This window comes from Schistocerca cancellata, chromosome 3 (genome assembly GCF_023864275.1).
Source record: "Schistocerca cancellata isolate TAMUIC-IGC-003103 chromosome 3, iqSchCanc2.1, whole genome shotgun sequence".
NCBI classification, from domain to species: domain Eukaryota; kingdom Metazoa; phylum Arthropoda; class Insecta; order Orthoptera; family Acrididae; genus Schistocerca; species Schistocerca cancellata.
This window is the reverse complement of record NC_064628.1, coordinates 708,836,799-708,854,619: the sequence shown is the minus strand read 5'-3', so window position 1 is coordinate 708,854,619 and position 17,821 is coordinate 708,836,799. Positions and strand designations below refer to the sequence as shown.

General features: G+C 45.2%; 1 protein-coding gene across 1 annotated transcript in view; it reads left to right on the top strand.

Annotated features, from left to right (window-relative positions):
• Window positions 1-2,764: 2,764 nt before the first annotated feature.
• Window positions 2,765-17,821, top strand: part of LOC126176528 (rap guanine nucleotide exchange factor 4-like) — a 222,481-nt gene continuing 207,424 nt past the window's right edge. The window contains exon 1 of the mRNA XM_049923684.1: window positions 2,765-2,907. Within this exon, the coding sequence (XP_049779641.1) occupies window positions 2,782-2,907 (126 nt within the window). The 5' untranslated portion in view covers window positions 2,765-2,781. The remainder of the gene's footprint in view (window positions 2,908-17,821) is intronic.

Genomic DNA, 17,821 nt, shown 5'->3' with positions numbered 1-17,821 from the left:
CTGAGAGACAACTATAATTAAAACAAAATAATAAACAATTTTCTAACCAAGAAATTTTCTTTTTAACTTACAACAGAACGATCGAAAGCCTAATTAAAGAAATATTAACTTCTTGCACGGTTGAAAGCCACAAATAAATTTGAAACAACGGCTGAAGGCCTGATCAACAAGCCATATAAACAATTTAAAGTAAACCCCTTACTTCTTATAAAAAAAAAAATCCTTTAAAGAATACACACAGCTGAAGGCCTTTGTGTAAAATTTAAAAGGAACTGAATTAATACATGGCCGAAGGCCTCGCACAATACTTCAAACTAAAATAAAAATCACAATCTAAAACAGACGGAGCAAGTAGTGCTCAGAAGTGTTCCAAGGGTCGGCCTGAGAGGGTAGCTCAAACGTAAGGTGAGGTGAGACAGGCAGCCAAGAGTTGAAGTTAAATAAGCGGATGGAAACCCAAACTAGGGACGGCCCAAGGACCGACCAACAATTTAACCAATTCCCTTCCGTCCGACCAACGGCACAACGATGGAAAATATCGGCAGACGATTCGAATAGCACTATGTCTTCAGAAATTGGCGTCTAAAAACAGCCCATGGAGCAACAACTCGCAAATGAACGAAGAGATGTCACAATAGTAGAGGTTTCATAACAGGTTAACTGATCACTCAACTCCAGCGTCCAGGTTCGGTGGGCAACGAACTTTGTCGCCCTTGCAGCTAGCGCCTCACGGTCGGCCATCGCGTGCACGCCGCCAACGATCCCGGTCTGGCCCCGAACAGCGGAGACTTCCTCGCTATTCCGTCCCAACCGACTGACTACATGTAGCACGTAGACAGCGTTAAAATTGCTTCCCAGTCAATACCACCCTAGCTACACACGGTTCCACGAAAACACTTCCACAAACAACTCCGACAATGCTACAACCTGTGACTGTGGAACAACAAGGACGAATCACAAGTCGACAAACATGGAGAACCCAGATGCACGTCGTCCGATGAAACGACAGACCAAACGACCGACTAAGGTCGTCCCCCCTCAAGTCATGTGTGTTGGCAACGGTCGGGTGAGTCGTGGCTGTCCGGACCTCACCGCAGCTCCGTCCCGACTCAACTCCCGACACACGACGGGCCGGAAATACAGGGTGTCCACAATGAGACTCCAACATTTGAACTCATAAAATCTGAGAGGAAACACAATTTACAGGGAAATCATACAGCAGCTCATCAAGTTTTCATACACCGGTGGACGGTTCAGTACACTTGAACATGGACGCCACGGGTAGCGCGAAGAATATCAAGTCTATAATCGATTTCGTGCCATGTGTTGCGGAACATCTGTTCTGTGACAGAGTAGATGACAATTCTTATGCGCTGTTTTAAGTCTTGCAGGTCCTTTACTGGTGTAGTTTATACCCGGTCTTTCACATAACCCCACAAGAAAAAATCGAGGGGGGTTATGTCGGGCGAACGTGGCGGCTAAGGAATTGGACCTCCACGGCCAATCCATCGTTGCGGGAATGTGTCACTTAAAAATTTTCGGACATCATGGCTCCAATGGGGTGGTGCACCGTCCTGTTGAAACATTACATTTGGCTGCAGATCTGTTATCTGTGACGCGGCAAATTGTTCCAACATGTCCAGGTAGATGGCTACATCCACAGTCGGCTCTTGAAAGAAAAACGGCCCAACAATGCGATTTATCATCAAACCGCACCACACATTAACTTTTGGACTGTCGTGCATGTGTTCCTTAGGTGAATGTGGATTTTCGGACCCCCAGATGCACATATTGTGACGATTGACAGCCCCTGACACGTGAAAGGTTGCCTCGTCAGAAACATCACTCGTGATAAAAATGTCCCGTCCGCGGCAATGCGATCTAACATGACACATGCAAATTCTTCTCGCTTTGGTCGATCATCAGGCTTGATTTCTTGCACAACCTACACTTTATATGCGTACAAACGCAATCGCTGATGAACCACATTGTGCACTACTGTTGAACTTTTCATACGAAGTACTCGTGCTGCCTGTCGCACTGACTTCTGTGGACTTTGTTCGAATGACCGCCGCACTTGTTCCACACGATGTTCGCCGATCCCAGGCTTACCACCCCCATGCCCTTTCGCAACACTCCCAGTAGCCAAAAACTAATCACACCACTTCTTTATAGTCTTGAACGACGGGGGCGCTTTGTTGTATACTCGACGAAAGTTTCTTTGCACTTGGGTCGCCGATATTGTCTCTGCATACCACCACACCACTTGTGCACGCTCCTTCATATCCTCCATTTTGCTAAAACAGTTGATTGCAGCTCCACTACGCCCACTTGGCGTATCAAATTTGCACACCACAAACTTGTTGAGTTTCTCTGTCTGCCCCTTCAGGATTCACAGGTCCACCATCTGAAATGAGAAAGATATAGGATATTAAAATGTTGGGAGTCTCATTGCGGACACCCTGTACTAGCGTTCGTTCCAAAGATAGTACGACAGTGCTCTTATCGATAAGCGCTGCTGCCGCCAGTCACGGGCAGGCAAGCCAGCAACTTAGTGACGCCAGCAAATCTATTAAGGAACGGGACGGCAGTACCGCAAGGACAAGATGTCAAGCAATAAGCGGCACAAACACGAGTGCGCACGGCTCACACTATATTTTCCTATGAATAAATTTATAAGTTTGTACCTGATGTATTTAGTATATGGTACCCTTTTCACTGAGGTGCTGATCGTCAGTGGGGTTGCCTCGTGTGTTCCAGACGCCGGTGACGCTGTGCAGCATGGGTGTGGGGGCGACCTTCGGCGAGTCCGTACTGTGGGACGCGCCGCGGGAGGCCACCGTGGTGACGCGCTCCACCTGCGAGCTGCTGAGAGTCGAGCAGCGCGACTTCAGGCTCATCTGGGAGGTCAGTAAACCAACACTTTAACTGGTGCCTTACACTCCAACTGATGTCCAAACCCAACACTGTTTTTGTTGTGGGTTGGCAGGAGAGCCAACACCGTATTATTAGAGGAAGCCGAAAGGCACGCGTTTTAGCTCACGCAGGCTGGCGTGAGGTCTGGAACAGGATAAGGAAATTAGACTTTAGAAAAACGGACGTAGCTGGTGGAATACTTAACTTTAATCCATTAATGATGAGCGTCGCTCTTGACGGTACATGTTTTACAGTATCAATAGTAACTGGTAATGGCGCCTTGCTAGGTCGTAGCAAATGACGTAGCTGAAGGCTATGCTAACTATCGTCTCGGCAAATGAGAGCGTATTTTGTCAGTGAACCATCGCTAGCAAAGTCGGTTATACAACTGGGGCGAGTGCTAGGAAGTCTCTCTAGACCTGTCGTGTGGCGGCGCTCGGTCTGCAATCACTGATAGTGGCGACACGGGGGTCCGACGTATACTAACGGACCGCGGCCGATTTAAAAGCTACCACCTAGCAAGTGTGGTGTCTGGCGGTGACACCACAGTTTTAATAAACTACATTAGCGTCTGTGAAAACTGCCATGTAGGTGTTGTCACTCCAGAATCGCAGAATCGCAGAATGTGAGGAACAGTGGTACCACAATAACAGATTACGATTGTAGGACCATCAGTGCGCATTTTTCTTGTGTGCCCGGACAGGTCGGTGTTACGCCAAGCTCAGTAGCTGCTGAGCCTTCATACGAAGTGGAAATGTGCAAGCAAGTTCCGGTATGCTCGTCGACGTCAAAGGGTGCAATCTCTGCATGTGAGTGAATACTAAAATGTAGACTTTCACGGCCGGAAATGTCATGTTCATTATGATTATCCGGGCTCTTATGCCGTGGTCGGTTGATGAATTTTGTCTCAATTCCCAACGAATTTAGCGGCAGTCAGTTGCGAGCCAGCGGGTGTGTTGGACCTTCCATCGAGCTACAGACCCCTTTGAAGATGTCTCCCGCAGACGGGGACGAAACGTTGGGAATTGGGACAAAATTCATCAACCGGCCACGGCATAACAGCCCGGATAATCATAATGGACATGTGAATGAATGCGAATAGCGAAGAATGATTGGTCTCGTCGTAATGTGATATTGCAGCTCATATGGGGATCGCTGCTACGATAGTGTGTGGAAGCAGTAGATAGATGAGGGTCGTACACAGCAACGGGCAGGTACTGGACCACATAATATGACCACAGCACGTGATGTTCGCCATCTTGTCAGCATGGCCGTAACAGAAAGAACAGCTTCGTCCACCGTGTTGGCTCGCCTTTCAAGCACTATAAGGGTGTGGACATTCTGTGTCGATGGTTCTAAGTCGCTTCCTGAGGGCTATATTGGTAGCTCGCATGCCTTTGCATCGACTTCGATTGACCAGAAACCCCCACCGCCTAAGTTGTCAGTGGGGAATCATCGTCACTGGCGTGCTGAGAGTCCAAATGTTGCGTTCTCGGAGAAATCCCCCTACAACATATCCCACAGCGTTGGCAGCGTATTTGTAAGTCGCTACAGTGGTGAATACAATCGGGCAGATTGCATTGTCGAATGGTATAATGAATAAACGCCAAGTTTGGGATGCCATTGGCTCTAGTACTTGTTGAGGGCAGTCTAAACAGCAACAGCTGCATCTGGAAGGTTTTAGAGGCCGAGGCGCTGTCCCTCTTGCAGGAAGCTTTACCAAATTCGAATCACAATCTACTCTTTAGTTATTAGATTTACCCGCCTAATTGAAGTCAGTAGGAAATTGAAGTTGCAGTTGTGCCTGAAATCATACTCACTGGTTCCTCACACTACGACGCCAGGACTAACAGCGCTGTAGGCGGCCTAAGTGTCTGAGCGGTTCTAGGCTCTACAGTCTGGAACCGTGCGACCGTAATGGTCGCAGGTTCGAATCCTGCCTCGGGCATGGATGTGTGTGATGTCCTTAGGTTAGTTAGTTTTAAGTAGTTCTAAGTTATAGGGGACTGATGACCTCATAAATTAAGTCCCATAGTGCTCAGAGCCATTTGAACCATTTGAACAGCGCTGTGCCTCTCTAAAACATTGGAGAAATATCGTGTTTCTCCAGGTGATCACCATAGTTGCCGGTGATGATCATCTAGTATAGTGCAGGACCACGATTCATCGTCAGTCCATACTTCCCACTTACGGCACCACTTCAGATGCAGGTGTTAGTGTTGTGGTGTTACAACAGTCAACCCATGGGACGGTAATACTGTAGTGCAGCTGCACCTAGTGCAGGATGTCACAGACTATTGCACTGTTGTCCATTACATGTTCTCGAGAGACAGGCACAAATGTCAGTCGGTTGCAATGGGATTGGTGCACAATGTGTCGATACTCTCTTGTGGAGGTGAATCGTAATCGACCGGAACTATGACTACGAGTATACCTAACCCTCACTTTGCCATGCATTGTAACAACAGGACATCCTCACATGGACGCCTCACAAATCTGGATCTGTCACAACTCAACCAGCTAGTCAAATGGAGACCACAATGAGGCACCATGCCGATTTGTCTCTGAGAGACTAATATGGGTGCGGTCACCGCATTTATCCTCTCCTGCTATGCCAGTAACTTGTTTCCTATGCACCACAACCCATTTACTGTAACCCTTGCACCCTCACATGGACGATGCGACACAGAAATTGCGTCGCGATTGAATACTACAGGCTCCATGGCGACTTCTCTCCGACGGACTAACATGTCTACAGTCACAGCACGGAACCTCTCCTGAGGGTTCCATTATCTTCATTCTGATTCACCACAAACCGTTTACCGTAACCCTCGCACCCTCACATTGGCGATGCCACACAGAAGTTGCGTCGCCGTTGAATGCTACAGGCTCCAGGTGCTGATTACACACTCTCACACGAGTGTGTGGTATCTTCTTGCCCTTGTTCAGCATCTGATACTGTTCATCCCTCTCACACATGCTCCGACGTAGCGACAAGCGACGCAACGAAGATGAAGAACGCGAGGGCAGAGAAGGCTGTGAGACGACGTCAGCCAATAGTTCGCTGACTAGGACGTCACCACGGCAGGAGCGGCCTCTACAAGGAGGGAATGTAAGCGCCGCCCCCACCAGCCTCGGCCGGACAGTAGGGGACAGTAGGAGACGAACACTAGCAGACCCGGCATTAGAAGAGCCGCCATCCGAACTGTTATACTGACAATTGTGCCTTATATCAACTGCTTACATCGACACTGTATGTAGTGAAGGACATCGATTATTTCAGTGTCGCAAGCTAAGTATTGTCTCTGCTTTTTTGTAATAAAAGGCGTTAATGTGATTTGCTTGAATTTTTGCATAGCTATCCGACAAGGCAGCATCCTTCAGGCACTCTATAAGAGATGATTGGGAAGGACCCCACAACACACCCTACCAGGCATTTTAAGAACTCTAACCCTTTCGCTGCTACAGACACGCTCTTTGCATTCGGCTTTTGTTATGAGTTTACTGTTCGCCAAATGCTGTCTCAGTGCTGAGAGACGGCGTTCCGGCCGATATTAAATAATCATCAACCGATTTTTCGAAAACTATTTGGTGAAAAAATTTAAATCTTGCACATCTTACAGTTTTACATCTTCATTCGATGAAAGACTGAATTTCTTTTCGTTATGTGCGATAGTAACTGTGGTGCATCAAATTAAGTAAAACCTAGCGCGAAATTGTAAAGATTTTGCAAAGATAAAAAAGCATTGCGTAAACTTTACCTATGGTTGTCCTTGGCTCATCCACTACAGTGAATGAAATGTAGATGAGATACCGAAATTTTATTTAAAATTAAAAGGGGCAGGATATCTCATTTCGTTCTCTAGTTACTGGTTTGTATATCCGAAGGGCGGTCGCGCGCCACGCGGCCATTCACATCCCTGCACATCGCGAATCATCTGGTCGTAACAATCGTTATATCTCGTACACGATTTGAGATTTCGATAGGAGGTAATTTTTTTTGCAAGTGATAGCATGCAATGAGTCACGTATTTTGTATGATTAAATATTTGAAACTTTTTATTCACAGAGATATGGAAGATTCGCAGCAGTGACAGGATTGGCGGCTCAGGACGCGTTCGTAGCACTGTAGGGAACCAACGGCCTTGCCGAGGTAGTAACACCGGTTCCCGTCAGATCCCGAAGTTAAGCGCTGTCGGACTTGGATGGCTGACCATCCGGTCTGCCGAGTGCTGTTGGCAAAGCGGGCTGCACTCAGCCCTTGCGAGGCAAACTGAGGAGCTACTTAATTGAGAAGTAGCGACTCTGGTCTCGTAAACTGACATACGGCCGGGAGAGCGATGTGCTGACCACATGCCCCTCCATATCCGCACCCAGTGACGCCGGTGGGCTGGGGATGACTCGGCGGCCGGTCAGTACCGGTGGGCCCTTCCGAGGCCAGGTCGGTCGAGGGTTTAGTTTTAGTTTATAGCACTGTAGAAAAACCCAAGTGGCACGAATAGACATGTCCGTCCACAACACTTGGGAAACGGCGTAGCAGGCTCTGTATACACACCCATACCAGAGAAAGGGTTCCAGATGGCTCTGAGCACTATGGAACTTAACATGTGAGGTCGTCAGTCCCCTAGACTTAGAACTACTTAAACCTAACTAACATAAGGACAACACACACATCCATGCCCGAGGCAGGATTCGAACCTGCGACCGCAGCAGCAGCAGCGCGGTTCATTACTGAAGCGCCTAGAACCGCCCGGCCACAACGGCCGGCTCCAGCGAAAGGGCTAAGCACGAACAACATTAATGCACTGTAGTGGCCATTTCACCTGTCACAGGGGTGTGGACTCTAATCATTCAGATAACCGCCAATGATGTGCTACCAAGTTCCGTTGACATCCGACCACGACTTCTGGGTGCTTCACTTTTTTTGTCAGACAGTGTACGTAGCGGTGCTGGTTGCAACACGATAGCTAAGGAGTGTACCTGCAGAGCTGCTTTCTTGTGTAGTTCGGGTAGTAGCCGGGTCGGCAGTATGCAGGGCATATCCCCTCGGCTCAGGCGCTGGAAGGGGATTGGCCCGGCGCCGCGCAGCAAGTGGCTGACCGGGTGCCGGTGATGCGCGCCCGCCTAAGCGGAGCAGACTGGCGGGCGCGCTGCCAGCCACTTGTGGGGCGGCCCGCGGCGCCTCATTTGGTATGGAGATGGCGGCCGGGCGCCGACTAGACTGAGGCCACAGGCTGGCGCGTCCAGACGGAGCTGCCAGACTCCGTAATGAGGCCGCGGCGTGGCGCGGTCGACGCGCACGCCAGGGATCCACCCACTTCTCCTGCTCTAACCGCCCACACGAATTACCCTCTGACTTAGCCCTAAAGCACGCCATAACATTTGATCTCAGACTGTCCGGTGATGGGAAATACGACCTTGCTATAATGTTTTATGATTAGAGATCAACACACCATCGACTACGTGTGAGTCTAGCACTATCTGGGATTGGAATACAATGGAATAAGGAATGAGCACTCCCCTTGATAAACCACAACCTCGTAATTCACTACAGCGATTGTGGGGAATAGTGGAAACGTAACATGTAATGGCCTCGTAACATTTCCACAACGTCCATTATAAGATATAGTCGACTGTGATTACGTACATCTAGCTTCTACGAAAAGTATAGATTCAAAAGGAAACTGACCGTCACGATATGGAAGTGCAGTCAGAAATACAGTCAGAAAAAGCAATTTAGAATCGTTAGTCAAATTTATCATCAATTAAAACTTGCATTCGAGTATATATATATATAAAGATTAAGGAAAGGCAAAACTACGTTTCTAGCATTTGTAGACTTAGAGAAAGCTTTTGACAATATTGACTGGAATACTCTCTTTCAAATTCTGAAGGTGGCAGGGGTAAAATACAGAGAGCGAAAGGCTATCTACAATTTGTACAGAAAGTAGATGGCAGTTATAAGAGTCGCGGGGCATGAAAGGGAAGCAGCGGTTGGGAAGGGAGTGAGAAAGGGCTGTAGCCTCTTCCCGATTCTATTCAATCTGTATATTGAGCAAGCAGTAAAGGAAACTAAAGAAAATTTCGGACTAGGCATTAAAATACATGGAGAAGAAATAAAAACTTTGAGGTTCGCCGATGACATTGTAATTCTGTCAGAGACAGCAAAGGACTAGCCCGCATCTCGTGGTCGTGCGGTAGCGTTCTCGCTTCCCACGCCCGGGTTCCCGGGTTCGATTCCCGGCGGGGTCAGGGATTTTCTGTGCCTCGTGATGGCTGGGTGTTGTGTGCTGTCCTTAGGTTAGTTAGGTTTAAGTAGTTCTAAGTTATAGGGGACTGATGACCATAGCTGTTAAGTCCCATAGTGCTCAGAGCCATTTGAACCATTTGAAGCAAAGGACTTGGAAGAGCAGTTGACCGGAATGGACAGTGTCTTGAAAGGAGGGTATAAGATGAACATCAACAAAAGCAAAACGAGGATAATGCAATGTAGTCGAATTAAGTCGGGTGATGCTGAGGGAATTAGATTAGGAAATGAGACACATAAAGTAGTAAAGGAGTTTTTCTATTTGGGGAGCAAAGTAACTGATGATGGTCGAAGTAGAGAGGATATAAACTGTAGACTGTCAATGGCAAGGAAACCGTTCCTGAAGAAGAGAAATTTGTTAACATCGAGTATTGATTTAAGTGGCAGGAAGTCGTTTCTGAAAGTATTTGTATGGAGTGTAGCCATGTATGAAAGTGAAACATGGATGATAAATAGTTTAGACAAGAAGAGAATAGAAATTTTCGAAATGTGGTGCTACAGAGGAATGCTGAAGATTAGATGGGTAGATCACATAACTAATGAGGAGGTATTGAATAGAATTGGGGAGAAGAGGAGTTTGTGGCACAACTTGACTAGAAGAAGGGACCGGTTGGTAGGACATGTTCTGAGACATCGAGGGATCATCAATTTAGTATTGGAGGGCAGCGTGGAGGGTAAAAATCGTAGAGGGAGACCAATAGATGAATACACTAAGCAGATTCAGAAGGATGTAGGCTGCAGTAGGTACTGGGAGATGAAGAAGTTTGCACAGGATAGAGTAGCATGGAGAGCTGCATCAAACCAGTCTCAGGACTGGAGACCACAACAACAACAACAACAACAACATATATACGAGGGCGCGACAATAAAGTAATGAGACTGATGTGGAAAAAAATATTGCTTACCGTTATAGTCAAGTTTAGTGTTGTCTCCTTCATAGTAGTTCCCTTCTGATTGCACACACTTTTTCCAGCGCTTCTGCCATTTATGGTAACATTTCTAGAACTCATCTTCCCTAATATCCTCCAAGACTCTCGTCACTACTTTTTGGACACCGTGTGTTGTTTGAAAATGGTGTCCCTTGACCGCCGTTTTGACTCTTAGGAATAGAAAAAAGTCGAGCGGAGCGATATCTGGTGAGTAAGGTGGCTGTGGTAGTACTGAAATTTGTTTTGAGGTTAAAAATTGTTGTACTGACCGAGCAGTATGGGATGGCACATTATCTTGATGCAGAATCCAAATATTTCTCATACCAAGATCCTCAGTTATTATTAGACGAACCGTTTCTCGATTGATATTCAGTTCTTCTGCAATCATTTATCTTAGATCAGATCGTACGAGTTCACGCTCCCTGGCCAAGTTCACATCCGTCCATGAGGTTGATAGTCGTCCACTGCGGTCTTCATCTTCAACATTGGTTCTGCCTTCACTAAACATTTTATGCCAACGAAAAACTTGAGCTCTTGACATAACCTCCTCTCCAAAAGCCTTGTGAAGCTTATTGTAAGTTACCATCACGTTTTCACCCAGTTAAACGCAAAAAGAAATGGCATACCATTGCACAATATTATACAGTTTCATTTCCGTGACGAGAGACACAAACATTTGTTAACTTATTACAGCACAACTCACGACTGGGCAATTGCATCGATGTGCCGCTTGGACCAGAAGCAGCTTATAGACCAAGGTCAAAGATATTGTGCCTACGCAAGCCTGCAGGGTTGCCACATCTTGCAAAGAAAATTAGTCTCATTACTTTATTGTTGCACCTCGTGTAATTACGTGTGTCGCATATTTCACTTTGTACCCAAAGGTATTCGCTGCAAACCAATGACGTTTATGCACGGGAGTAGATCTAAGTTTTGCATTGTGCACTATAGCTTTTTGGTCGCGGTGGGTAGAAGTGTATGGTTTTGGGTGGCAAGAATTATAATGCCAACATTATTAAGACCCGACGCTGCCGACACAAATTACGTAGTGTAAACTTTGCGTAACGCGTCTCAATATTGTTTATAATAATCGCAGGAAAAAAATAACAAAGGAAAAACTCCTCGCAAAACAGTATCCACACAGTTGCCTCAATTACCACGTACAAAACAATATACGGAAACGTTGCACCCGTATGTTTCACTTTGTAGCCAAAATTTTTCACTGCAGATGAATGGCGTTTAAACATGGCAATAGCCGTAAGTCCCGCATTGTGCACTATGGTGTTTCGGTCGCGGTGTGTGGAAGTGGTTGGTAGTGGGTAGCAAAAATTGTAATGCTAATGTAATTAAGGCTCGGCGCTGCCAACACAAATTGCGTGGTGTAATCTCTGCCTAGAGTTTCCAACCAGTGATACAACGATATCTTCGGCGCGTGGTAAACTTTTACCATGACGAAAAATGGTGGTATGGGAGGAATGTACAATCGACCATAAAGAGACTCGAAGCACTCAATAAAACAGTACAAGATCTCAGGGAAAAAAAGCATATAAATGGGAGGAGTTTTATTGCCAGAATCAGGAGAAGTTCAGCTAATATTACCAGTTATTCCAAAATCAACACCCGCAGAAGAAAGAAAATATGCTTGCAACAATGACAGGACATCCAAAAGCTCACGTATTTGCCGAAACTTTATTGAGAATTGGAAATGGTAATTTCCCTCTTGATCTGTACCGTGTTAATCTTATTTTAATTTAAGACTTACGCAATGTGGTAGAAGCCGAGGAACAACTTATTGATAGAGTGCAGCCATCGATAGAAATGAACTACCCAAATAAAGACTGGTTGTGTGAGCGAACAATTTTAACACCAAGGAATGACGTAGTGCAACAAATAAATCAGAATGATGATTCCTGGAGGAGAAACAATATATAAACCGATGGATACAATAATGGATTAATCGGTCAAGAAGACATTGTTAACTTTCCAACAGAATATTAAAACTCAGTAAATCCTTCCGTATGCTTCTGCATGCATTTAAACAGAAAACTGGAGCGCCAAATTATGTAATGGCACAAGATTGTGTGTCAAGCTACTACCTCATAATATTATTGAAGTAATAATTTTAACTGGAAAACAAAAAGGGAAATCACTGTTCACACCAAGAATCCCACTGATCTCAACTTACATCAAAAAAAGTTTTACACCACCCCAGTTCCCAAAACACTTGAAGATAGACGTTGACTGTGGATATTGTATCACACAGACTATCCCTTTGACCGTTCAGAGATGTCACTAAACCTGCCCAAAAAATGTAAACAACCATCCATGAGCAGCGCCTATTAGACGGAGGGGGTCCGACAGCCGATCAGTTTCAGTCATTCCACCAGGAAGGAGGTACATCGCTCGTGTTGTCTGTAGTTCAGCCATGCCTAGACGGTCAGTACCGCGGTTCGATCGCGTCCGCATTGTTACTTTGTGCCATGAAGGGCTCTCAACTAGGGAAGTGTCCAGGCGTCTCGGAGTGAACCAAAGTGATGTTGTTCGGACATGAAGGAGATACAGAAAGAAAAACTGTGCAAGCCCAAAGGCTACTGCTGCAGTGTATGACTGCTACATACGGATTTTGGCTCCGACGAACCCTGACAGCAACGCCATCATCTTGAAAAATGCTTTTCGTGCAGCCGCAGGATGTCGTGTTACGACTCAAACTGTGCGCAATAGGCTGCGTGATGCGTAGCTTCACTCCCGACGCCAATGGCGAGGTCCCTCTTTGCAACCACGACACCATGCAGCGCGGTACAGATGGGGCCAACGACATGCCGAATGGACCGCTCAGGATTGGCATCATGTTCTCTTCACCGATGAGTGTCGCATATGCCTTCAACCAGATAATCGTTGAGACGTGTTTGTAGGCAACCCGGTCAGGGTGAACGCCTTAGACACACTGTCCAGGCCGGCTGGAGTGGCCGAGTGGATCTCGGCGCTACAGTCTGGAACCGCGCCATCGCTACGGTCGCAGGTTCGAATCCTGCCTCGGGCATGGATGTTGGTGATGTCCTTAGGTTAGTTAGGTTTAAGTAGTTCTAAGTTCTAGGGGACTGATGACCTCAGAAGTTAAGTTCCATAGTGCTCAGAGCCATTTGAACCATTTTAACACTGTCCAGCGAGTGCAGAAAGGTGGAGGTTCCCTGCTGTTTTGGGGTGTCATTATGTGGGGCCGACGTACGCCGCTGGTGGCCATGGAAGTCGCCGTAACGGCTGTACGATACGTGAATGCCATCCTCCGACCGATAGTGCAACCATATTGGCAGAATATTGGCGAGGCATTCGTCTTCATGGATGACAATTCGCGCCCCCATCGTGCACATCTTGTGAATGACTTCCTTCAGGATAACGATATCGCTCGACTAGAATGGCCAACATGTTCTCCAGACATGAACTCTATCGAACATACCTGGAATAGAATTAAAAGGGCTGTTTGTGGACGACGTGACCCACCATCCACTCTGAGGGATCTACGCCGAATCGCCGTTGATGAGTGGGACAATCTTGACCAACAGAACCTTGATGAACTTGTGGATAGTATGCCGCGACGAATAAAGGATGCATCATTGCAAGAGGACGTGTTATTGGGTATTAGAGATAACTGTGTGTACAGAAATCTGGACCACCACCTCTGAAAAGTCTCGCTGTATGGTGGTACAACATGCAATGTGTGGTTTTCGTGGGCAATAAAAAGGGCGGAAATGATGTTTATGTTGATGTCTATTCCAGTTTTCTGTACATATTCCGGAACTCTAGGAAACGAGATGAAGCAAAACTTTTTTTGATGTGTGTATATGCATTTTGTTAAGATTTCAATTTCCTACGAAATTAGCTTATAGTATTACATTTTATAGTTAATTTGAAGGAGCCCTGTCTGTCACATGGTCTGCTGTTCGTTGCGTTTCACGTGTCGGACAAGCAAAAAATATATATGTGTGCGCCACACAACCAAATATCAAATATAGTATATAAGAATATAATTTAATGCAAAGACTTTGTATGTAAGATATTCGTCCGAAAAAAAAGAAACTAAGCGAAAAAGTCTTTCACTGCAGTTTTTGTCCGTTATTACATTTATAAAACTACTAACAGAAAACTAAACTAAAAACCCAGCGAAGCGGGTTAGTATCAACTAGTTTATTTCTAAACCCAATCGGTTACAGTCGAACTTAAGTTCACATAATAATCAGTAACACGAGTACTGATGAAATCTGCCACTAACTGGGTAGGAGTAAATTATTCATATTTAAGCGGTCACGAAATACTTAGTTGAGTCAAAGTTCATAGTCAGAACTTCATGATTCTTGAAAATAATGATAGACAAAATGAAAACTGGATGGATCACAGTAGTACATGACGTGATAACAGTGACCCTGGAGATACTAAAAGGTATCAGATAGATTATATAATGGTAAGACAGAGATTTAGGAACCAGGTTTTAAATTGTAAGTTATTTCCAGGGGCAGATGTGGACTCTGACCACAATCTATTGGTTATGAACTGTAGATTAAAATTGAAGAAACTGCAAAAAGGTGGGAAGTTAAGGAGATGGGACCTGGATAAACTGAAAGAACCAGAGGTTGTACAGAGTTTCAGGGAGAGCATAAGGGAATAATTGATAGGAATGGGGGAAAGAAATACAGTAGAAGACGAATGTGTAGCTTTGAGGTATGAAATAGTGAAGGCGCCAGAGGATCAAATAGGTAAAAAGGCGAGGGCTAGTAGAAACCCTTGGGTAACAGAAGAAATATTGAATTTAATTGATGAAAGGAGAAAATATAAAAATGCTGTAAATGAAGCAGGCAAAAAGGAATACAAACGTCTCAAAAATGATATCGACTGGAAGAGCAAAATGGCTAAGCAGGGATGGCTAGAGGACAAATGTAAGGATGTAGAGGCTTATCTCACTAGGGGTAAGATAGATACCGCCTACAGGAAAATTAAAGAGACCTTTGGAGATAAGAAAACCACATGTATGAACATCAAGAGCTGAGATGGAAACCCAGTTCTAAGCAAAGAAGGGAAAGCAGAAAGGTGGAAGGAGTATATAGAGGGTCTATACAAGGTCGATGTACTTGAGGACAATATTGTGGAAATGGAAGAGGATGTAGATGAAGATGAAATGGGAAATACAATACTGCGTGACGAGTTTGACAGAGCACTGAAGGACCTGAGTCGAAACAAAGCCCCTGGAGTAGACAACATTCCATTAGACCTACTGACAGCCTTGGGAGAGCCAGTCCTGACAAAACCCTACCATCTGGTGAGCAAGGTGTATGAGACAGGCGAAATACCCTCAGACTTCAAGAAGAATATAATAATTCCAATCCCAAAGGAAGCAGGTGTTGACAGATGTGAAAATTAGCGAACAATCACTTTAATAAGCCACAGCTGCAAAATACTAACACGAATTCTTTACAGACGAATGGAAAAACTGGTAGAAGCCGACCTCGGGGAAGATCAGTTTGGATTCCGTAGAAATGTTGGAACACGTGAGGCAATACTGACCTTACGACTTATCTTAGAAGAAAGATTAAGAAAAGGCAAACCTACGTTTATAGCATTTGTAGACTTAGAGAAAGCTTTTGACAATGTTGACTGGAATACTCTCTTTCAAATTCTGAAGGTGGCAGGGGTAAAATATAGGGAGCGAAAGGCTATTTACAATTTGTATAGAAACCAAATGGCAAATGGCAGTTATAATAGTTGAGGGGCATGAAAGGGAAGCAGTGGTTTGGAAGGGAGTGAGACAGGGTTGTAGCCTGTCCCCGATGTTATTCAATCTGTATATTGAGAAAGCAGTGAAGGAAACAAAAGAAAAATTCGGAGTAGGTATTAAAATACATGGAGAAGAAATAAAAACATTGTAATTCTGTCAGAGACAGAAAAGGACTTGGAAGAGCAGTTGAACGGAATGGACAGTCTCTTCAAAGGGGGATATAAGATGAACGTCAACAAAAGCAAAACGAGGATAATGGAATGTAGTCGAATTAATTCGTGTGGTGCTGAGGGTATTAGATTAGGAAATGAGACACTTAAAGTAGTAAAGGAGTTTTGCTATTTGGGGAGCAAAATAACTGATGATGGTCGAAGTAGAGAGGATATAAAATGTACACTGGCAATGGGAAGGAAAGCGTTTCTGAAGAAGAGAAATTTGTTAACATCGAGTATAGATTTAAGTGTCAGGAAGTCGTTTCTGAAAGTATTTTTATGGAGTGTAGCCATGTATGGAAGTGAAACATGGACGATAAATAGTTTAGACAAGAAGAGAATTGAAGCTTTCGAAATGTGGTGCTACAGAAGAATGCTGAAGATTAGATGGGTAGATCACATAACTAATGAGGAGGTGTTGAAGAGGATAGGGGAGAAGTTTGGAGCACAACTTGACTAGAAGAAGGGATCGGTTGGTAGGACATGTTCTGAGGCATCAAGGGATCACCAATTTAGTATTGGAGGACAGCGTGGAGGGTAAAAATCGTAGAGGGAGACCAAGAGATGAATACACCAAGCATATTCAGAAGGATGTAGGCTGCGGTAGTTACTGGGAGATCAAGAAGTTTGCACAGGATAGAGTAGCATGGAGAGCTGCATCAGACCAGTCTCAGGACTGAAGACCACAACACCAACAACAGCGTGAGCTCATTATAATCATTGCTGTTTTGAATTTTGATAGACATACGTTTCCAAATACTTAAATTTCACTCTGAATCTTACTTTGTTTAAAGATTCATGGTCACAAAATAAATGTTAGATACCATGGCTATGTTGAATAAGACAGACAAGACGCCGATACATCAAATTAGGAAAACCACATTAATTAGTATATTTAAATAGGAATAAAATTTGTTATAATTTTTTAAATATTAATTTAAAATGTTAGTCATTATTCTGTGAAGTTTCGGGTTTGCAGCCGGATCATGTTGACTTCTTGCCACAATATTTCGATTGGCAGCCGTCCACCCATCTTCAGCTGAGGATCTCCCCCCCCCGCCCCCTCTTTTCGATGGTGTTGCCACGTGATACCTTAGCCTGGCCAGCCTCCGTGTCGCCGGTGTGCACGACCAACCGTTCTTCAGCGTTGGACTTCACAGACCAACAGCACACAAACAAGCCGATGCTTCTGAGGACCCCAAGGAGCAGGATCCTCCTGCTTCTGTGCATTGTAGCAGCGACTCTTCACAGGCTGTCACTTGCAGCTGCCGAGGTGACACCCCTACATCTCTTACTCATCAATACTCTACTCTAATGAAACGTTCGCGGCCTTCGGTCCCACAAGGAGGATTTACTGCTGATTTTAGCATCACAACATCCCCTTGTACTCTGCCTTCAGGAAACTAAATTTCGTCCTGACGACCATTTTGAGCCTTCATATTTCTTCCCGGTTTGGTTTGACCTTCCCCCTGAGGTCAGCATTCCATCTCAAGGGGCGTCATGCTGCTCATACAGGATGACGTTCATAGTCAACCCTTATCCCTGACTACCCATCTTCAAGCTCTTGTAGTTAACCTTTTCGTTCCCCACCTGACGTTTTCCCTTTGTACCATTTATGTCCCTCTGTAATTCGATGTCACCAGGACAGACTTCCATCAACTTTTTGGGCAGCTACCTCCCTTATTTTTGCTAC